Source organism: Cynara cardunculus (assembly GCF_001531365.2).
Source record: "Cynara cardunculus var. scolymus isolate 2C chromosome LG 5, CcrdV1, whole genome shotgun sequence".
NCBI classification, from domain to species: domain Eukaryota; kingdom Viridiplantae; phylum Streptophyta; class Magnoliopsida; order Asterales; family Asteraceae; genus Cynara; species Cynara cardunculus.
In genome coordinates, this window is record NC_037532.1 from 7,011,882 (window position 1) to 7,034,821 (window position 22,940).

The window sequence follows — 22,940 nt, forward strand, 5'->3', positions numbered from 1 at the left end:
GTCTATATATATATATATATATATATATATATATATATATATATATATATATGATGTTTAATTTGCAAACCACGTTATTCGTATAAGCCTTATTCAATTAATTATAATTTTTCATTTTGTAATTATGAGAGGTTGATTAATCATATTTATTTTGGAGTATGTTAATCATGGATATTATCATTTTTATTATATTAATTTTAGAGAAATACATGAAACAGTTTCATTAAAATTTTATTAGTATTATATTAATTTCATCACCATATATGAAACAACTTCATCAAAAAAAAGTTTTATATGAAACAATTTCATGAAATTTTTTTATAAGATTAAACAATAAAACTGATGGAAGAGGGTGGTTCGCATGGTTTGTATAAATATAAGTGATTTGCATTTGATCGTTTATATATATATATATATATATATATATGTATGTATATGGTTTCATTTGTAAGCGTCTTATTTGTAAAAAAATTGTATATTTATTTAAGTTGTAGATTAACGAGTAAAACTAATTACATCTATTAATGTCCATAAAAAATTAATGTGGTTATTTAATGAAAAAACTCTGGAAAGAGTGAAATGGTCCATAAATTATTAGTCTTATTCGTTGTATATAGATTAAATCACAAAAAATATGGACGCTTATCAAAGTCTTGAAACTTCACTACTACGGTTACCAATTTCATAAAACAACAAGAAGTAGACTTATGAAACAATTCCATCACGATGAAAAGTACATGAAACAATTTAATTTCCATATAGAAACATAAATACATGAAACATTTCATCAAGAAAAAAATTACATGAAACAATTTTATCAGAATTAAACAATTTCATAACACAATTACATTAAAATGAGAAATATATAAAACAAATGAATTTTCATATGAAATAATAAAACACATAACATAATTTCATGGGATATTCATCCTATTTCAGGATCTATTAATTTTATTTACAAAAAATAGACATAATTAAATCACTGATAAAAAGAAATAAAAATATCCAAGAATAATAAAAAAAAAATTCCATAATTAAATGGTTAACATTAACAATATAAAAAAAAAAAAAAGAAGTTGATAATTGTCATAATTGTCGGTTAAATAGTAAAAAAGACAAATAGTAAAAAGACAAATATGCCCCAAGTTGATTTTTATTAATTATAATAAAAAAAATACAAGGAAATGACATAAAAACCAAAAACCCGAATATAAAATATAAAATGATGAAAGGATAAATCTTGGATTAAAACCGTGCTTTCTTTTTTTTCAGTTTTCCCTTTTTCAAATTGAAATTAGCAAAATAGAAATTTTATTTCAATATACGGTACTTAAAAAACAAGAAAAATTATAATTAGTTTTAACTAAAATAGTAAATTACATCCAAATTGCTGTCATAGTAAGCAAAAAGTAAAACTCAAAAATTAAGGCGTAACGACTAAAGGCTAAGGTTCTATTTGTTAGCAACTTAATAAGTTTAATGGAACTAACAGCTTATTCGCTCAATTATGCACGACTGTTTAGTGGCTTAATGATATAGAAAGTGATTTATTTAGTAAACTTCTATGGTAGCTTCATATAAAAAGTCAAGTTTTTTTTCCCTTCTAAACATGTCCCTTCCGACCAAAATAAACGTTCCCCACATCTGAGAGAAAACTCTCTCTAACAAAAACTTTTTCAACTTATACAAACAAATTAATTAATATAGATAACTTTCCAACTTTTTCCAACGATGTGCATTCAGTATTCATCACTACTAGGTTTTGGGTCTGTTTTTATAGTTAACGCTCAGTTGTCCAAATCCCAAATTATTAAACTCAAAACTAGTAACAAATGACAGTTTGATGCCCCTTTAGGCTTTGATGCCCTATATGACCGCACAAGCTGCACGTGACCAGGGCTGGCCGTGACCTGTTTCTGTTTTTAAAGGGTTGGATTAAATTCAATTTTATGTGTTTCTCATCACACACACATCTATTATAGACTTATCTTTTTATATTTATAATATAAAATAAACATTAAAAAATCAAATAAATTTAATGTTGTGGTGGGTAGGGCTGTAAACAAACCGAACGAACACGAACGAAGGTTTGTTCATGTTCGTTCGTTTAACTTAATCGAACAAACGAACGAACACGAACGGTAAACGAACGAAAATCTTTGTGTTTGTATTCGTTCGTTTAGAAATAAGGTGTGTTCGTGTTCGTTTATGTTCGTTCGTTAACATGCTAAACGAATGTAAACAAACGAACATAAACGAACGGGCTAAACGAACATAAATAAATATTATTTGAATTCAAAGTATATAAATAAAATATTATATATTAAATTTAATATATAAACGAACGTTCACGAACATAAATGAACGAACGAGACTCTTGTTTATGTTCGTTCGTTTAACTAAACGAACAAAAAAATTGTTCATGTTCGTTCATTTATTAAATATACGAACATAAACGAACTTTCTGCCAAACGGTTCGCTGAACGTTCAGTTCGTTTACAGCCTTAGTGGTGGGAGTGGAGACGACGTTGATGTTGACACGGGGGCTTGGATGAAAAAGACTATTGGTATGAAATGCTTACGCGGCGTCATCTGAATGGATGTGTCACAAGTGCTGAATGCAGGTGTTGTGAATATGGATTTTGTAAGAAGACATGTGAAGCTTCCCAAAAATGGGTCCTTAGCTTTAAGATACAAACTAAGAATCTTTACCTGTCTTCAAGCTAAGCACCCATTTTTGGTTTTCTTTTCTTAATATTGATTACCATATTTTTCATATCTAACTTTTTTTTCTTTACATAAAGTTCGTTTTTATAAATAAAACGAACTTTTAGACTTTACATAAAAAAGTCAAGTTTTGTATAAATTTTATACATAAAACATATCTAATTAGCAAAAATAGATAGGTCTTATTTTGACTATTATTATTATTTTTTAATAATTCTAGAAAAATAAAAAAATTATGTATAAAATTTAATAATATTGATGATTTTTTTTTAATTTTATAGTATCTTCATGTTTATATTTTATTAAAAAATAAAAATATTTTCTTTTTTTCAAAACCCTATAAAATTGTATTACTCATCTAATTATTTAAAATAGATAATTAGAAAGAAGATTAAAGGATTTTATCTTAGCTATAGATTACTATCAATAAATATTTAATAAAATATTATTTTTGTCTATATAATATTTAATTTAAAGATTTTTATTGGTAGGAAAAAAATCATTTTTCTTTTTTAAGAAATTATTTTTATGTGAATGGGAGATTTTTTATCATTGATCTTCTACTTACTTTTATTTTAGAGAATTTGATGAAATAAAAAATTAACACAAAATACCAATGTATACACACATAAATATATATATATATATATATATATATATATATATATATAGAGAGAGAGAGAGAGAGAGAAGGGGGGGATCTTTTACAAATTCAACAAGTTACTACAAATTATACAAAATATTAATTGAGATGTTTATAGAAATGATAAGAATTTATTTATTACGATTTGAATATTTATGAAGGATTATAAGCGTTCATTCAGTATAATCAATGCCTTATATTAGGTAATAAGCAAGATATTCACTGAATCAGATATTTATTAGATTAGATGAACAGTTGAAATTGGTTTGTATTATTTGTATTGTACTAATGATTGGTTTTATAAATGAAACCACCTCTCTCTTTATATATATATATATATATATATAAAGAGAGAGAGAGAGTTTGGTTCAAATACAACCCATCGTATTTGTAAAACCAATGCAACCCAATAAATTGAAATATTTATGGAAATGATGAGAGTTCATTTATTATGATTTGAATATTTATGGAAGATGAATATGGTTCATTAATTATGATCAACACTTTATACTAGAAAACAATCAAAACTTCTATGAAATCACATATTAATCAAATGAAATGGACGGTTGAGATTGAGTTGTATTGGTTGCACAAATATCAAAGGTTGTATAATAACCTCTATATATATATATATATATATATATATATATATATATAGTGTTATGTTTCACAATTGTTATTTATTTATGTCTGTCACTAAATAATAACTCACATTAAAAACCAATTAATCATGATTAGTTTTTTTGCTTTCTTTTCATACACTATTTAATAAATCAATTATTTATAAAATTATTAAAAAAAGAAGTAGAATTGTAATTTTTTTATATGTTTAAACTCGTGAGTTACTAATAAATTTTTTTATAATTTTAAATTAATTTAAATATTATTGAATCAGTTTATTATTTTAGGCTTGAACTTTATAAATAATATCAAAATCAATCTTTATATTTTAAAATAGTTGGGAAAAACACATCAAACATGGTTACTGATAAAATTAAACATTATCATTTACTTACAGGGTAAGATTTTAGTCCATTAAAACAGTATTTTATACATCAATTTACCTGATAAACGCTAACCATGGTAAAAATTGTCGTTCTTACTTACCCGGTAAAATTTTCGATTTTTGCCTTCACTCTTATCGTGTAAGATTTTTTTGTATGTATCTGATAAGATAATTAAACACTTACCCAAATAAAGATTTGGTAAACCGCTGCTTACAGTAATCGATCAATCCATCTTATCCGTTATATTATAACTCGTACTAAAAGATTATATATTAATTAAATCTCCTAAAAGTTATAAATTGTTCAGAAATGTCATACGGGTTCACATGGTTCTGATCCCCAACTATTCATTGTTGGGAAAAGAGAAGGGAAACCCACCATCCATCTTCTGTCTGACACGTGGCATGATCTGGTTTGATACATACCACCAACTTCGACTATATAAACCCCCTCGCTCTTCTTTATCCTCTATGTTCCAACTTTTTAACGTGAAATAAAGCGGTTTCTGCTGAGCGTTTCTCGTTGGTTTTCTTTCTCCTCCAAATCTCTCATTGAAGCTCGCACTTCCATATCTGGTGTGCACTTCTTCTGAGTTGATCGGTTGAGAATCGTAAGCAGAGGTTTTGATCGTAATCTGGGAGCTCAGTTCGAGAATTACAGGAAAATCAGCTGTTTTCAAGGTGAGTTTTATGTTGGGTAATTAGGATTCTTGAGTAGTTAGTATTGTGTTTAGCTGATTATGATTTGAACTGCAATCATTTTTTTATCAGAAGTTTTGAACTTCTGCGTTGTACGTCAGCTTGATTATCCTGCTCTTTGGTTTTGCTTTTCTAACTGATTCGGAGGTGATGGCGTCGAATACTATCGACGCAATTAATGCATCCTGTAGTCTCGAAAATTATTGCTGAATCAGATAAATTTCGGCGCTTAATTTTGATAGGTGTTCCTACTAAGGATATTTCAATTAGTTCAACGCAAAGCTATATTCCTTAGAATTGCTATTTATATATAGGTGGTCATGAGGTTGAATCCCTTTAGATAGTCGATGTGGGATAAGGGAGTATATATATATAGAGGGTGATAACGTGAGTTGGCTTGCTTGGTCCATGATATCATTGATTTCATTACATGATTTATCTGTTTATTTTGAGTTTTTGTGTTAGTTTTTACTAAAAAAAAATATCTCGAAATTAACCAAAATGCTGAAAAAATTTCTTGGATGTCAATCAAGAAAACCAAAAAATTCACTCGAATCAACCGAGAAACCATAAAAATCCATTGAAATTAACCAAAAAACTTGAAAGAATCCCTTGAAATCAACCAACGGTTTGACATCAAATGTTCAGACCAGTCAAATCAGACCACAAAAAAATCAGTTTGATTTGACCGATAGGCGGTTTAGGCCTTTTATGGCTTTAAAAATGAAACTTAAAAAACATATATAATTTATAATTTTAAATTAGATATCCATTTTAACAAAATAAAATATCCGAACAAATAAATATAATAAACAAACACTCAAGTCCAAAATTTAAACGATCCAAAACAAATAAATATTAGTAAGCAAACAAAGCTATGTGCCTGAGCCCACGGCTCCATAGTGAGCATCTTTTTAAATGTTGAGTTCTTGACCAAACAAAGTGTAGTGTTTAGGCTTTATGTTTGCTATTAGTTAAAAAATTTGGGCTATACTAAATATATATATATATATATATAATATATTATAAAGTATTTGACAAAAACTCTTAAAAACCGCTTCTTATGTGTAAAGTACTGTTTATTAATGCATATTACTTAAAACTCAAGATTGCAAGTAGATTGTGCGTAAGTACAACTTATTAAAGCTTCAATCTGAATTCGCATAACTAACTGCAGATAAACATAATCAAATACAGGATAAACATCTCATTTTAAAAATAAAAAATCTAAAGTATAATTAGGATAACCATTAAATCCTAACATAATACTTAAATATTATCTTTATAAAATTTATAATATTAAACCAAAAATAAATCATTTTATTATTAAACTTAAATTAAATTATAATAAAAAATAAATTAAAGAAATTACATAAATAATGAGAACTTCTAAATAGTTGATTTGATATTAACATTGATATATTTTTTTTCAAATTTTTATGGTATTTTCAAATTTATAATTTATTCAAAAATAAAATCATTATTGCTTTCTTAAAAATACATAATCTATATCTATACTATATATAAAACATTTGACAAAAACTTTTAAAAACCACTTTTTATGCGTAAAATAGTGTTTATTAATGCATATTACTTAAAATCCAAGATTGCAAGTGGATTGTGCGTTAATACAACTTATTAAAGCTTCATGTATGAATTTGTGTAACTAACTGCGGATAAACATTTCATTTTAAATATAAAAAATCTAAAATATAATTAGGATAATCATTGAGTTCTAATAGAATAATTAATTATTATCTTTATAAAATATTATATTATTAAACCAAAAATAAATTATTTTATTAAAAAATAAATTAAAGAAATTACATAAAAAATGAAAACTTTTAGTTGATTTCATATTAACATTGATATATATTTTTTAAATTTTTTATGATATCTTCAAATTTATATTTTATTCAAAAATAAAATCATTATTGCTTTCTTAAAAATAATAAAATTGTATCATAACATCGACAGAGACAAATAATAAAATATAACTTTAAAATCGAGATGTGTCTCGCTGCATTGCGCGAGTACTCTTCTAGTATGTATATATGTGTGTGTGTGTGTATATATACCATAGACCGGACCGGATTGGACCGTCTGGTTTGGCTATTTTTCAAACCAAGTCAGACCGCCATACCGCTCAAACCATCAAAAATGGTCCGGTTTGACTTGGTTCAACCGATTTGAGCAGTTCAACGGATTTTTTTTACACCACTAGGCGGAATTTGGTTAAAGACACATAAGAGCGACTTTACAAACATTTAAAGGTGCATCCGTTTGACAAAAATCATTAGTCCGCCACTAGTAGTTTTCTTTAACAAGTTGAATGAAACACTGCTAATATTCCCTTCGTGGAACTATTGGTCAACCTTACAAGTTTAAAAATATCGTTTTACCATTCACATAAAAATGGAATGCAATTATAATCCTTGGATGTCAGAATTTGTGATCAAATGTAGCGTTTGGATCTGTTTATGGCATTTGTCATGCCTTAAGAAATATCATGTGCTTATGGTTTTTCGTTTTGTATGTAGTTTATCGTAGGACAGTATTAACGTTCGTAAAGATGACAATTACACCCAAGATCTCCATTGATGGTGGCAACCTTGTGGTCCATGGGAAAACTATACTTAAAGGTGTGCCAGAGAACATCGTGCTGACTCCAGGAGCAGGTTCAGGACTCATAACCGGTGCATTCATTGGTGCAACATCTTCAAATAGCAAAAGTCTCCATGTTTTCCCTGTGGGAGTGTTAGAGTAAGCTACAAACTCTGTTTATAATTTAATTACTATCATGTTGGAGGTTCTATAAAATATAAATCGTATGATTAGTTTTAGGAATCTTTTGAAGTTCTGGATTATTTGGGCATTAAGCAGATACTGAGAAGATCCGACAAAAATCTAAAGTTCTTAATGATTTTGTAACAGGGATCTTCGATTTATGTGTTGCTTCCGTTTCAAGTTATGGTGGATGACTCAGAGAATGGGAACGTGTGGAAAGGATATTCCTTTAGAGACTCAATTTATGCTTGTCGAGAGTAAAGACAACAATGAAAACCAGAATGATAATAGTCCCACAATATATACCGTATTCCTTCCTCTTCTGGAAGGTCAGTTCAGGGCTGTCCTCCAGGGAAATGACAAGAATGAACTAGAGATTTGCCTCGAGAGTGGTTAGTCCCTTAACTTGACAAAAGTATCTTAATTGTAGGATTTTTACCTTCTAGCTCAAGTAATTCCATTTTCTCAGTCAAATAATTGAGGCATTAACTAGTTGATGGCATAATTCTTGTTATCCAGGGGATCATGCAGTTGAAACCAACCAAGGGCTCCACCTTGTCTACATGCATGCTGGGACAAATCCCTTTGAGGTCATCACGCAGGCTGTCAAGTAAGTACACTTGCTAGCTTGCTTATGCCTTTTTCATTGTTAGTATATCACTCCCAAAAAGGATCTTGGCTTTTAGGATGCAAAAGATGACATACTAATAGGTTTTCCAATAATCTGTGTTTGTATGAGAACTAAACTACTTTGGTATTTGAAACTTAAAAGACCTATTGCCTGACTTGTAATCTAAATCTGCCTGTGGAACAGGGCTGTTGAGAATCACATGCAAACATTTCATCACCGTGAGAAGAAAAAGGTAAGAAATCTCCCTCCATATCAAGTCCCTGAATGAGATGAGGATTATATCTAATTTTCTCATTTATGTGGCTCTTGTTGGTTGATATAATAGGTACCAAAATTACTCAACTTGTTCGGATGGTGCACATGGGATGCTTTCTACACCGATGTCACCGCAGAAGGTGTTGAAGAAGGACTCAAAAGGTAATTAGCAAAGGGCTGCTTTTTTTCATTAGGCTCTGTATAGATCAAGTATGAATTTAAGTGTTATTTCTGGAAAATAAAGAGAACCCAGGCATGCAAATGAACGTCCTTGGTTACTATTGCAGCTTAGCAAAGGGAGGGACTCCACCACGCTTCCTCATCATAGACGATGGTTGGCAACAAATTGGAAACGAGAACAAGGACTCCAACATTGTAGTTCAAGAAGGAGCACAGTAAGGAATCTTCTCAATTTAATGTCTGCTACAAGTTATTAGATCTTTGTGCATACTTCTGATTAATATTTATGTCTCTTCCTCAATCTTGCAGGTTTGCAAACAGACTAACAGGAATAAAAGAGAACGAGAAATTCCAAAAGAAGAAAGATAACCATCCCCCGGGTTTGAAACATGTTGTAGATGAAGCCAAGGAACATCACAATGTCAAGTATGTTCACCACTCTACATTTGTTTTTTTATTCTCTTTTGTTGATTCCTATATTCCTATGAATACAAACGTTTGCGTTAGGTGATAATTGGTCCTCCCTTTCTTCCAAGAAAAATACATATTTATCTTTTGAGTGTCGAATGAGTTACTGCGCATAAAAGTGTAGCATTTAGTGCAACTAGGGTTTGGTTCCGGGTGGTAGACATGCAAAAACTAGCAATGGCTTGAGAGTTACAATTCCTTTGTGTATTAGGCCTTTTGTGAGCACCAGGCTCTTAGACCTGCTATTTAGCAAGCGACTTTATACTTGATTTGTCTCACATGATACTCGTCGTACAGGGCTCTAGGCATTACTGGTAAAAAAAAACCCTTTTTTTGCACAAACTTATAGTAAAAAAGAAATTAAAAACTACAAGTAAAAACTATCTATGTTAATGTGCATTTGAAAAGAATGTTCAAATATCCAATCTGACATGGGTCATCACAGGTATGTATATGTTTGGCATGCTCTAGCAGGCTACTGGGGTGGTGTCAACCCAACCGTTGCTGGTATGGAACATTATGACCCTGCCCTCGCATACCCCATTCAATCTCCAGGTGTACAAGGAAACCAGCCAGATATCGTCATGGACAGCCTTTCGGTTCATGGCCTGGGTCTGGTTCACCCTAGAAAGGTTTTCAACTTCTACAATGAGCTCCACGCATATCTTGCATCATGTGGAGTTGATGGAGTCAAAGTCGATGTTCAAAATATAATAGAAACCCTTGGGGCTGGCCATGGCGGTCGAGTCTCTCTTACCAGAAGCTACGTGCAGGCTCTTGAAGCTTCAATTGCGAAGAATTTCAAAGATAATGGATGTATTGCTTGTATGTGTCATAATACCGATGGGCTTTACAGCGCCAAACAAACCGCAATCATCAGAGCCTCAGATGATTTCTACCCTCATGACCCTGCTTCTCACACCATTCACATTTCTTCTGTGGCCTATAACACATTATTTCTTGGGGAATTTATGCAACCTGATTGGGACATGTTCCATGTAAGTATACTGGCTCATAGTAATTATTAAGGGACCGTTTACCAACTCAAACTGGGTAACTGCTGACCGAGTAAGAGTCCCCGCCCTCTAAGATTCTCGGTCAGCCTAAGGAAAATTGTTGGTAAAAAACGTCTTCTCTCACCGGATAGCCGGTAAGAGATAATAAGTGTTTAGTAAACGGGCCCTAAATATTTTGAATTGAATGTGGCAGAACGTTTTTAAGCTAACCTAATTTTTTTCAGAGTCTTCATCCAGCTGCTGACTATCATGCTGCAGCTCGATCAATTGGTGGATGTCCTATCTATGTTAGGTATTTGTTTACATTTCTTATTCTTTTTCTTGACCTTATTCAGCCACAAAACTCATTGAACTCACTTTTGTTCTCTCTGGGTAGCGACAAGCCTGGGAACCACAACTTCAACCTATTAAAGAAGTTGGTTCTCCCTGATGGATCAGTCCTTCGTGCCCAATTGCCTGGAAGACCCACACTCGATTGCCTCTTTGCCGATCCAGCTAGAGACGGAGTCAGGTCTCGCGTTTTATTCCTATCTCTTACGTGTCTTAGGTGTTGTTTGGTTGTTTTTTCAATTAAGTACCGTATAGATTAAGCTTAAGTAGTTGAGCTGAATAAATAGTCCGGATGAATCTTGACTATCACCCTTATGTTTCCACAGCCTGCTTAAAATTTGGAATGTGAATAAGTGCAACGGCGTGGTGGGTGTATTCAACTGCCAGGGTGCTGGTTGGTGCAAAATCGAAAAGAAAACCCGCATCCATGATTCATCTCCTGGTATTCTTACTGCTTCTGTACAATCCACCGATGTGGATGCATTAACTCAAGTAGCTGGTCCGGACTGGCATGGGGAAACAGTTGTCTATTGTCAAAGATCAGGTAATGCACCTGGGATATACTGAGTTTGTTTGATTTTGGTTTTAAACTGTGAAAAAGGGTAGTTCACATTTATCTCGAATACTCGACATAACCTACATCTGTCCATTTGTATCGCAGGGGAGGTAATTCGGTTACCAAAAGGCGTGTCGTTGCCTGTAACACTCAAGGTCCTCGAATATGAACTATTTCATTTCTGTCCTCTGAAGGTAAGTATTTCTTCTAACCAATATCCCTAACAAAAAAAAAAAACGAAAAACGAACTCAAACTTATCGAAATCTATTTCAACAGGAGATAGCAGAAAACATCGTTGTTGCACCCATAGGTTTGCTCGACATGTTCAATAGCGGTGGTGCAGTGGAGCAATTCCAAGTCCATTTACCTTCAAACGCTCAACACTATATTGACCACTCCACTTTTACAACTGAAAACCGACCAGTGACTGCCACAGTTGCATTAAAAGTCAGAGGATGTGGTCGATTTGGATTCTATTCATCTCAATGCCCTCTCAAATGCACCATGGATGGCATCGACACCGACTTCATCTATGATTCTGCAAGGGGATTAGCAACATTTATGATTCCAGTGCCTCAAGAGGAGATGTACAAGTGGTGCATCGAGATCGTAGTTTAATTTACAAGAAATAACGAGTTGGATATCATTCTTCGTAATCGGAGTTATTAGTAAAACATCAATGATTGTTATTGGCTGGTTATCAATTACATATAATCATTGGTCAAATGGGTAAACTATTTTGAATCTATTTATAATCGCAATTAGGCATGAAACATGTGTTGTCGAATCTAAAGAAATTTCTCAAGAACAAAAGAACATCAATCACTTCTAGAAAGTTCTGAAGTCTATTAACATGTAACAAAGCAATTAGCAAAGTATTTTTAAGGTTTCTGTCCCTCCTCGGCAGCCGCTTCAAAAGTTTCTAACCCACAAGTTCCAGGACTGCATCATCGTCATCGACTTTTGTTGTAGCAGCAGCACCTGGTGTTTGCTTCTGGAACTGCTCTGCCAGCTTCCTAAAGTTATCCAAGTTATCATGACCTGTTAAAGATCGACAACAAATGTCGTTTAAATTTTCTTTCTTAATGGGAACACGAAAACCAATGGAAGTTTTACACTTACCTAACTAGTTATTACTTTATCAACCGAGACATAATTATTCAGCTAGTAAAAAAGGACCCACGTTAACCGAGACATAATTATTCAACTAGTATAAAATTCAAGTTCTTTATCAAACCAAAATAACCCAGTATAACTCACCCGAAAGTAAGATCTGGAGGTAACTTCATGCAAACCTTTTCTTTGCCTCAAGAGACAGAGACTTCCCAAAAATACCCCCCGACTTGCAAAAGATTTGGAAAGCATGTCTAGAAGCCATAGGTTTGCAAAATATTTCAAGTTCTTTATATGTTCTTGTTGCTTAAGAATGCCTTTTACATTTATGTGAAATTACAGAGCTGCTCATATGGTAGATTTAAACCGGTTTACATTTCTGTAAGCTTTTTTTTTGACCTTTTTACCATATAATTCTTTTAAAGATTGAACAAGTGATTATTAGCATTCCCCAACTAGCTTGGCAAAATGACAAATCATCGTTCGTATGAGTGATGCAAATCTAATCACGAGGTGTTTATCATATGATATATCATCGCAACAAACAAAAAGCTTGCAGAATGTGGCCTTGCATGGTACCAAAGCCATGTTAAGCTCGTGTGTGTGTATATATATATATATATATATGACTATATATATATATATATAGTCATATTCTACATTAGCATTAACTTTGTTAACCTTATTGGGCCAATCACATTTCACCAATTTATATGGTTTCATCCACGTTTCTTTATTAAGGGGAGGGTGTTTATGTCATTTTAAAGAAATTAAAAATAAATAGATATTTTAATTTAATAACATCATTGTTTGATAGTTTCTCTCCTTAATTATCTCATAGATACTTCTGGGTGAGACTTTAATTATTTCTCTCCTTAATTTTTCGTTTTCTTGCCTTTCATCCGTATGTTTCCCTACATCTCAAATTTATTTGATCGTATATTTCATCCATGATTTATATTTCATTCTTAAAATTTTGCAGTTTCAAATAAATTTTTTTTTTGTAAGGGTGTCCGGGCCAAAGCCCGACTAATCCCCGGCAAATTTGGAGGCTAAACATGGCCCCACTTAAATGTCGCCAACACTCCCCTCCCAGGGCTCGAACTCGGGTTCATGACTATGCCATGCTCAAGCCTTTACCACTAGGCTGGAATTTAGTGGATATAATTTTCCAAACCCCTTTGCGATAGTCGTGAAGATTGGGGTATTCAACATGTTCATAAGTGAACTCATGTGTAGAAACTTGAAGATTGTGTAAAAATGCATTTTCTTTCAAATTCTCCATGTAATTTTACGGTGAAAGACTTCAAATTGTTCAACGATGAACAACACATGTATATGAATTTTTTTGTTGTGAAAATTGATCTGTTTCACTAAATAAGATTTTGATTACCGTTGAACACTGTGGATGATACGTGTTTAATATTTTGGATAGATAAGATTGGTCAACAAAGTTAACACTCATTATTTGGTTAAAAAAGGAAATGACCATATATATATATATATATATATATATATATATATATATATATATATATATAGAGAGAGAGAGAGAGGTTGGTTATTATACAACTCTTGATATTTATGCAACCAATACAACCAAATCTCAACCGTCTATTTCATTTGATTAATATGTGATTTCATAGAAGTTTTGATTGTTTCCTATATAAAGTATTGATCATAATTAATGAACCCTATTTATATTCCATAAATATTTAAATCATAATAAATGAACTCTCATCGTTTCCAAAAATATCTCAATTAATTAGGTTGCATTGGTTGTATAAATGGACATGGTTGTATTTGAAATATACCCTATATATATTATATATATATAAACACACACACACACTTGAGATCATATGAGACCAATGGTTTTCCGTGAGACCCGTAAGACCAATTCTCAACCCTTGTATTAGATTGACAATCTCAACATTCATAATCACAAAATTGCCACAAGACTTGTCAATAATTAGAAAATTGTCACCGTACAACTTTAGACCATTAGATCATTAGTTTATAAAGTTGATCAATAAACATAAATTGGTCTTATGGGTCTCAAGAAAAACCCTTGGTCTCACGTGAACCCAACCTTATATATATATATATATATATATATATATAACCAGGGGCGTTCCAATCTTTTTGGAGGCCCTGTACATCCAAAACTTTTGATTACATTGTATAAATCAATTGACATAAAATATATGTTAAGAATAAAAATGGGCTAAACCTAACGATTAACAATCTGAAACTAAACCTAAACCATTAATAATTTGAACATAAAACCAAATCATTAATGGTTTGACTAAATAATTTCGGCTATGATTTTACATAGGTTGATAAAAAGACCTTAAACATATGTAAATTTGGGTCCCAAAATTTCAAAAGTTCTGTTCAAAATCTCATATTTAACATGTCAAAAGACGAAATTGTATATAACATAATTCATGCATAAGAAAAAACAACCGATCAAGAAGAAAAGGTTTGGCAGGAATTACCAAAAGGTGATTCAGAACTTGGATTTCAACTTTGGTGGAAACTTTGGGGACTGATTATGCAATTGACTCATAAATAGGGGATCAAACTTGCTACAAAGTAATAACAGAATCGACTTGTAGTGATCTAGGGTTTTATCCATTATATCTATCTATCCATCTCTTGCTTTCTCTCGCACTTTCCGACCACCGCTCGTTTCTCCGATCGACGCCGCCAAGGTACATGGATTTCATCTCGCCACTTTATTATTTCTTAGGCTAAACGAATTAGATGATCTTTTACTTGTTCCTTTTTTATATGCATATCGTCAGTATAAGTTGTCTGGTAATGGTCTCTTGGCATAACAATCTAAACATCTTAAGGATGCGAGTTTGTAGCTTGATTATCTAATGGAGATGCGATGGTGAAAATCGATTACACGTTCGTTTGTCACGGACCTCTGCAATCAGCTTGTCATTGGGTGCATATGTAGAAATTTTTATACATGAGTCATAACTGGGAATGGACCAAGATTTGTTGCTAAGAAAGCTTTCGCAACTTGAATTCAAACCTCAAGCAATTTTTTCATTTGTATGTGTGAAGCTCAGAAGTTAAATTAGTCGCATGGTTTTCATTACTCCCACCATCAATTCGAGACATTAATGAAGTTGTTGCTTGTCTTCATCTCATTAGGTGTCTATTGTCAAATTGCAGTGTAGGAATTAATTTGTTACTGGTAATAGTATAGTTTTCCTGTTAAAAACCCTCTTTGCCCATGCATGTTATGATATGTTTCTCATAAGATGGAACAAGGAAAGATGCAGAGTATATATTTGAGTTTTCTTTTTTATTTTCTACATATTATAAGTTGTTTTGATGCTCTTGAGTGGAATACCACAATTTGTTAGGTGCTTTGCATGTATCTTTTGTTTAACTTTCAACCTTTAATGAAGTCATGTTTTTTTTTTGTATAAAACAGTCAATTGAATGTAAAACATTTTTCTTCATGCTTTGCTACAATGTTGGGTTTATGTATGTTTGATTCAGGATTAGGAGTGATCTGTTGGTGCCGTTTATGTTTGTTATCCAACAAGCCATTTTTTCTCCACATGTTAATGTGGAAGAAGATATATTTACTTCTATTGTTTGTTCATTGTGAATAGCCGAAGATCATATTTCAAAACACCCACATGCCAAGCTAGCCTCTTCAAATCAACATACTGATAATTTTCCATTCATAAATATCAGAATACATCATCATCTCTTTCTTTTTTGGTTCTTGTGGCAGATGAATGTAGAAAAGCTAATGAAGATGGCTGGTGCTGTTCGCACTGGTGGGAAGGGTAGTGTCAGAAGGTTTCTTTTTCTTCTTATGCTTGTGTACTTTAGATGTGTGTATGTTATTGTTATATCTTGTAAACACATTCAGGAATCAGGAGTGAATGTTTCATGAAGTTCACAAAGACGATTCCATTGTTTTGGCTTTTTACAGTAAATCAAACGATTAACTAGCAGAACAATATGCCGATAAGCTTCATATGGCTTTGCTACCATACAAGGCTGGCTTTCTACAAGCTTTCTGTTTGTTGCAATAATGAACTTTACTTGTGGTAGATTAGAGAACACCTCTTGGTTAGATGTGCATATATTTAACACTCGGCACAAAAATGATTATCTGTTGATTGGTAACTTATTCAATCTTTTAAAGAACTATATGATAAAAAGTTTATGAGCAGTTCTATAATTTAACTTTTGAAATCATACCTGAAGTTTATGAGGGTGATCTATAGATTGGATGTACGAACTATTAACCAGACGAAGATGAAGGTTAATCCAATGCGGGCTTACACATGCTTTACCACAGGAAGGTTTTCGGAAAAGATCAGCATGAGGGCTGACATGTTATGAGCATGTTACAATAGAAGGAGATGACATCTTAACAGAGTCATGCATGTTAAACTTGAAATATTATGGAGGTTGAAATATTATCCGACTCATCAGTAGGTTCTACATCTTTTAGTCAATAACCACTATCCAGGAGATTGACAAAGATAGCCTTTTCTATTGGAATACTACCTGTTTACCACTTCAACTTGAAGACTTGCCTACTACAGTACTATTAATAGACTCCTAGAGTTATATATATATATATATATATAGACGAAGGATCGTGTGAGAAAGAGAGTTAAGGTGAGAAGTGTAAGAAGAGATCTGGATCCTTGATCATCTTCAATCTTAAACCCACCCATGAATCGTGTTTGATACGGGGATTGATCAGGTGCATCTCTTCTTAATGTGCATCTAAGGGTGGAGATCTCTTCTTACGCTTCTCATCTTAACTTTCCTTCTCAGCAGAGCCAACCCTACATATATATATTCTAAAATGCTTGTGCTTGTCACCATTTTTAAAATAGCATATGATAGCAATTATATTATCAAGGTTATTTTTGCTTTATTATTGCTCCCTTCTGGTGAGGTTATTTCTGAAACTATTTGGATGCATATAGGACATTCATTTGCATGTTTGGTTGATCTAGTCTAAGTTGTGGTGTGACTTTGACGTGCAGAAAGAAGAAGGCTGTGCATAAAACAACCACTACAGACGACAAAAGGCTGCAAAGCACTTTGAAAAGAATAGGGGTAAATGCAATCCCACAAATTGAGGAAGTTAACATTTTTAAGGATGAGACAGTTATCCAGTTTTTGAACCCCAAAGGTATCGCCTTTTGCTAATCGGTTCTATAGTATTCCTGGTTTTTTTTGGTCTTTTATGACACAGGAGCATTGTTCTTTCGTTTTTGTCTCAGTTCAAGCCTCCATTGCTGCCAACACTTGGGTCGTTAGTGGTTCTCCCCAAACAAAGAGTACTTTTTCTATACCTAATCTTTTTCCTGTATGCACATTTATATTTCTTCTCGATTTGTGTTTTATAATGTGATATATGGGTACCAAGTGTACTGGCTCGTGCCTGAGACTTAATATCATGCAAAGCAATATTTTTATACCCTTCTGGCTTTGAGGAAAAATAAGTTATGCACATATCTTGGCTACTTAACTCATTTACAAAAAAATTTGAAATCTGTACAAATGGGATACATCAGTTCGACTTTTCTTGGTTTTCTACTCCAAGTACTTAACTTTTAAATCATTCCTATCAATCTCTTACCCATAATTGCAATTTTCATTTTCATGGTTCTTCAGAATTGCAGGACATTCTCCCGGGCATTCTCAACCAGTTAGGTATGTGTAAAACTTTCGATTCTTTTTTTTGACGACTTCATTCTGATTTAGAAACAAATTAAGATAACATTTCCTGTTGATCATCTTGTGCAGGGCCCGATAACTTGGATAACTTGAGAAAGTTAGCCGAGCAGTTCCAGAAACAGACACCAGGTGCCGGTGAAGGTACGGCTGCTAAAACAGCCGAAGAGGATGACGATGAAGTCCCAGAACTTGTGGCAGGCGAAACTTTTGAAGCTGCTGCGGCCGAGGAAGAACCAAAGTCATAGGGACTTTTCAAATGGACCAGGTTACTGTTTTCATTTGCAGCACTACATGTTCTTTTCTCTTTAAAAAAAGAAACAAATAGGAACATTTAAGATGATTTGGTCCTTCTTTTTGCTTTTAAATCCGAAAACACCTCCCATCCAACCATATCAGGTTGCTCTTGAGTTCTCTTTTTATTTGCAGTTTGTATCATGAAGTATTTAGTCCTACAAAACAGTTGCAGTGCTGAAAAAGTCATTTTGTGCTAAATCAATGTTTCATAATTTCTGTGTGACTGAAGTTGCATACAACTTGCTAACAGCCAAGTTTGATGGAAACAACCGCTCTTACTCTTTGGAGCAGACGACAGAAATATCACGTGTTTTACCCGCTAGACTCTACCTCTGTGTGGGATAATACTGGAACCTAGTTACCAATGAGTAGTTAGTCTTTAGTTAATCTTTTTAGGGTGAACTACATTTTTCGTCCCTATGGTTTGTTTAAATTTACTATTTTCGTTCTTGTGTTTTCGAAATTATGGTTTTCGTCCTGATGGTTTACAATTCATTGTTGTTTTTTCCATGTGGTTTACAATTCATTGTTGTTTCCGTTCATCGTATTTAACGGTAAACTATTGATGAAGTTACCCTAAGGACGAAAATAACAATGAATTGCAAACCATAGGGATGAAAACCGTAATTTCAAAAGCATGGGGATGAAAGTTGTACTTTTTAACAAACCACAAGGATGTGAATATAGTTTACTCGTCTTTATTTTGAACTATATTGAATTTGTATATGACAAAAGTTATCTTGGAAGGCTTGTGTTTGTCCCACTTTCAATGATCAATCTTCATATTATCTTCACAACAATGACAGATTTGGATTTGCATTCTAGAACATCAAGAACATGTATATGAATATTGAGAGGAAAAGTCAATGCATCACAATTCAGTCAAACCTCTATTACGTATCTTGAATATTACAAATGAGCTCTCTCCCTACAAAATACAAAGACCACTCCTATTTATATGGTCAAACTACTAAACAATAGTCAAAGTCAAACTCCTATAAGAAAAGTCAAACACGCTGACTTTTACAATTATAGACAATATTTAACTTTCAAGACGAATACAATTAATACTAATTTTCAGTCCTAACAGCTTGAACTCTTGACTTTTAGGGACGGTGAATTCTATCTGTAATTCGGGTACTACTAGACTAATGACAATTTGGGGAGGACGAAATCTATCTGTAATTCGGGTACTGCTAGACCGATGACAATCTTTTCACTGTTAATCTTGGGATCATGGTTTCTTTCAAAAGAAATCTAACACAACGGTTAGTTGTGGTTCAGATCCGTTTTATGTTTGCTTCTTTTAAACCATACCATGAGTTTTGAGTCCACCAACATCTTGTAAAAGTCTTGAACGATATCCACCGACATTGTGATTGATATTTTAAAAAATATTACGAGTAAATCACGTTATTTGTCGTTCCCATTGTTTTGAACTTGTGGTTTTCGTTCCTATGGTTTTGAACCTGTGGTTTTCGTTCCTGTGGTTTTCGTCCTTATGGTTTGCACATTATTGTTATTTTCATCTTGAAGCTAATTCCTACCTTCAAGTATAAAGTGCTAAAATAACAATAAATTGTAAACCAATCAACGAAAACATAAATAAAGTCGACTAAACTACACTTTTGGTCTATGTGGTTGCCACCTATTATAAACTCTTGGTCCTCTTTTGAACTGATTACAGTTCTGGTCATTATGGTTGTCATTTTGTTTCACTTTTGATTCTCCAAATTATCTTTTGTAAAATAGGTTTGTTAATTTCAAGGATATTTTAGTCTTTTAACTAATTCTTTAAATTTCTATTAAGAAAATTAAATACATATATTATTAAAAGATTATTATTATATATTGTATTAAATTCCTCACCTTTTTCCCGAACCCCTACCATACCACCCATACCACCTCCACCCCGGCTAATCAGGTAACGAGGTGGGGATGGGTATTGTTTTTCATACCCGAAGCGGGTTCGGAAGAAATCTTCACAGGAGACTGTTTCAAAAACTCAATGTCCAGAGTCGAACCAAAATCTAATTTGATATAATAGTTTTCAAGAATGAGGATAAACAGTAGGAAAACATAACAAACCCATTTTTAATTATTTCTCAAGGCCAAATCAAAAGTTTTTATTTCTTCTACCTTCCTTGTTATAGGACTTGTTTGGGATTAAAAGATGCTTCAAACCCTATTTTTTGTTCCTTATTTCGAAAATCAGAATCCAGATCCAAAATTTCGTTGTTGCAAATTTTTATCGAAGAGGGAAAGGGAAAAGGTGGCGAAGTCGTCGTGATGGTAATGAGGGTTTGTTGGACGAGTTAGAAACCTTCCAGATCTGTTTTTGTTCGATTGCTTGTTGCGTCCACAAGGTTCCGATCTGGATGATGCGAGAGGGGTGGGTCGGTGTTTAAGTACATAGCAAATCGGTTGTATTGAGTGTAGAGTGATATATATATATATATATATATATAATGAAAATAAATGAATAAATGGCAAAAGACGGAAACACTTCCAAGTTAACAGACCTATTTAATAGAAGTTAGTTTGAGGGACTAAAATTATAATTAGTTCAAAAGAAGGATATGACTTGATAGTGGTGATAACAATAAGGACCAAAAGTGTAACTTACTCTAAAGTTTAAATCATAAAGCCAAAAGTAAGGAGATCGTTTGGTTCGAAATAATGATTTGTGAAGAAAGAGTCAAAGAATTAGAATGAAATGTTATCATGTTTGATCAAGTGTTTTGTGGACATGAATGAAATTTAATTTGTTTAATAAATTGGAATATTATTGTTTGGTTTGCAACAAAATTAGAATGGAATGATGAAAAAAGATAAAAATACCCTTTCATTGATATTTTTAATTTTTTTTTAATTTTTTAATTACAAATAACAATAAATTAACATTTAATGAGAAAAAAAATGTTTACCATTTATTGAATCATATATAAACATAAAACGTGTAAAAAATTCAAGCAACCATAAACCAAACCGTTCATACAAGTTGACACATCAAATACCCATATATAAAATATTGTTACGAACAAGTGTTTACACATAGGTAGAAGTTGTCGAACCATAGCATCCAAGCAATATGTAACAAAAATATTGTTCAAGCAATATAGATCGATCATTGGTCTAAAGTAACCAAAAAATATTGTTTTTAAATTGATCATTGGTCTAACGTAACCAAAAGAGAAATCAGAAATAACAGGTTTGTAAATGAGAAATAATCAAATCCCCCATATCTGATTCATTTAAAAAGCTGCAGCCTGCAAGCCTCTTATGTTCTATGTAATCTCTATGTATCACAATTGTATTCATCAACCAGATCTGATATCATAATGTGTATCACAATGTATTTTTGTCGTTATACGAAGTGTATCACAATATATTTTTGTTGTTTTACGAAGTGTAACACAATATATCAGATAATGTTTTATTTACCAAGTGTATCACACTGTGCTTTTTCATTATTTTATGAAGCGTATCATAGTGTGTATCATGTGTTGATATATATGGTTGTGTTTGACGAAGAGAGTTGAGAGGAGAGAGAAGAGAGAAGGGAGGAGGGGGGAGAAATATAGAATTACTAAAATGCTTTTAATTAATATTTTAAGTTAAAATTACCAAAATTATTAATTTCTTACTTTAACCTTTGATTTATGGTTGAGATTGGATCTCACGGTTACCACAAACTAATCAGTTTTTCCTTGAATGAACCCATATATATATATATATATATATATGTATATGTATATATATATGTATATGTATATATATATATGTATATGTATATATATATATGTATATGTATATATATATATGTATATGTATATGTATTTGCAATATATATACAGAGAGAGGTTCAAACGAGAACAATAATCAAATAAAAAACACGAAACGATAATTTATTAATTTAACACATTTACCAAAGAGTTATATTACATTTACCACTAAACCATATAGAGGGTTAAAATGATAATTTTTTGTTGTTCAAAGTTTTTTTCAAAAAAATTATCAAACAGTCTTTTTTGTACCAGATCATACAAAATCTCTTAATTATTCTGATCACTTAATTATTTTACATTAAACCATTCAAACTGTACCAAATAACCCATGAGTTTTAATAAGGCAGCATGATAATAAAGAAATATGTTTATTTATCATTAAAAATATGTTTTTAATGTATGAATGGAGTTTGCATTTATTTTAATGTTCAATTAACCAAAGATTTTTAGTATACTCTTTATTAGCAGTTTAATAAGCTTACCGATACTCAACTTATATAATCAACTATACATGACTGTTTGGTAGTGGCTTAATGATATAAAAAATTCTTATTTAGTAACCTTCTAAGGGAGCTTTATACAAAAAGTCTAATTTTATCCAAACCTGTCATTTCCAATTAAAAAGCACGCTCATTTCTTTTATGAAAAAACCCATCTTAAACAAAAATATTTATAATATATCCAGACAGATTAAGCCACACAGA

The 22,940-nt window shown here is 32.1% G+C and overlaps 2 protein-coding genes across 2 annotated transcripts; both read left to right on the forward strand.

Annotated features, from left to right (window-relative positions):
• The first annotated feature begins 4,753 nt into the window (after positions 1–4,753).
• On the forward strand, positions 4,754–12,130 carry LOC112512049 (probable galactinol--sucrose galactosyltransferase 2). Its single transcript, XM_025117841.1, has 14 exons — positions 4,754–5,057; positions 7,616–7,838; positions 8,010–8,254; positions 8,382–8,472; positions 8,677–8,725; positions 8,819–8,910; positions 9,036–9,143; positions 9,238–9,354; positions 9,842–10,394; positions 10,637–10,704; positions 10,789–10,923; positions 11,069–11,286; positions 11,404–11,492; positions 11,576–12,130. The coding sequence occupies exons 2-14, from the start codon at positions 7,648–7,650 to the stop codon at positions 11,915–11,917; spliced, it is 2,298 nt and encodes a 765-aa protein (XP_024973609.1). The 5' UTR covers positions 4,754–5,057; positions 7,616–7,647; the 3' UTR covers positions 11,918–12,130.
• Positions 12,131–15,043: 2,913 nt separating this feature from the next.
• Positions 15,044–18,646, forward strand: LOC112513231 (nascent polypeptide-associated complex subunit beta-like). The gene is made up of 6 exons (XM_025119434.1): positions 15,044–15,129; positions 16,179–16,246; positions 17,458–17,606; positions 17,698–17,754; positions 18,092–18,130; positions 18,224–18,646. The coding sequence occupies exons 2-6, from the start codon at positions 16,179–16,181 to the stop codon at positions 18,397–18,399; spliced, it is 489 nt and encodes a 162-aa protein (XP_024975202.1). The 5' UTR covers positions 15,044–15,129; the 3' UTR covers positions 18,400–18,646.
• The last annotated feature ends 4,294 nt before the right edge of the window (positions 18,647–22,940 follow it).

Coding starts and splice junctions, on each gene's coding strand:
- LOC112512049 (XM_025117841.1), top strand. CDS start 7,648: ATGACAATTACACCCAAGATCTCCATTGATGGTGGCAACCTTGTGGTC. Junction 9,355..9,841: donor AAGGAACATCACAATGTCAA/GTATGTTCACCA, acceptor GGGTCATCACAG/GTATGTATATGTTTGGCATG. Junction 11,287..11,403: donor TGTCTATTGTCAAAGATCAG/GTAATGCACCTG, acceptor TTTGTATCGCAG/GGGAGGTAATTCGGTTACCA.
- LOC112513231 (XM_025119434.1), top strand. CDS start 16,179: ATGAATGTAGAAAAGCTAATGAAGATGGCTGGTGCTGTTCGCACTGGT. Junction 17,755..18,091: donor TGGTTCTCCCCAAACAAAGA/GTACTTTTTCTA, acceptor ATGGTTCTTCAG/AATTGCAGGACATTCTCCCG. Junction 18,131..18,223: donor GGGCATTCTCAACCAGTTAG/GTATGTGTAAAA, acceptor CATCTTGTGCAG/GGCCCGATAACTTGGATAAC.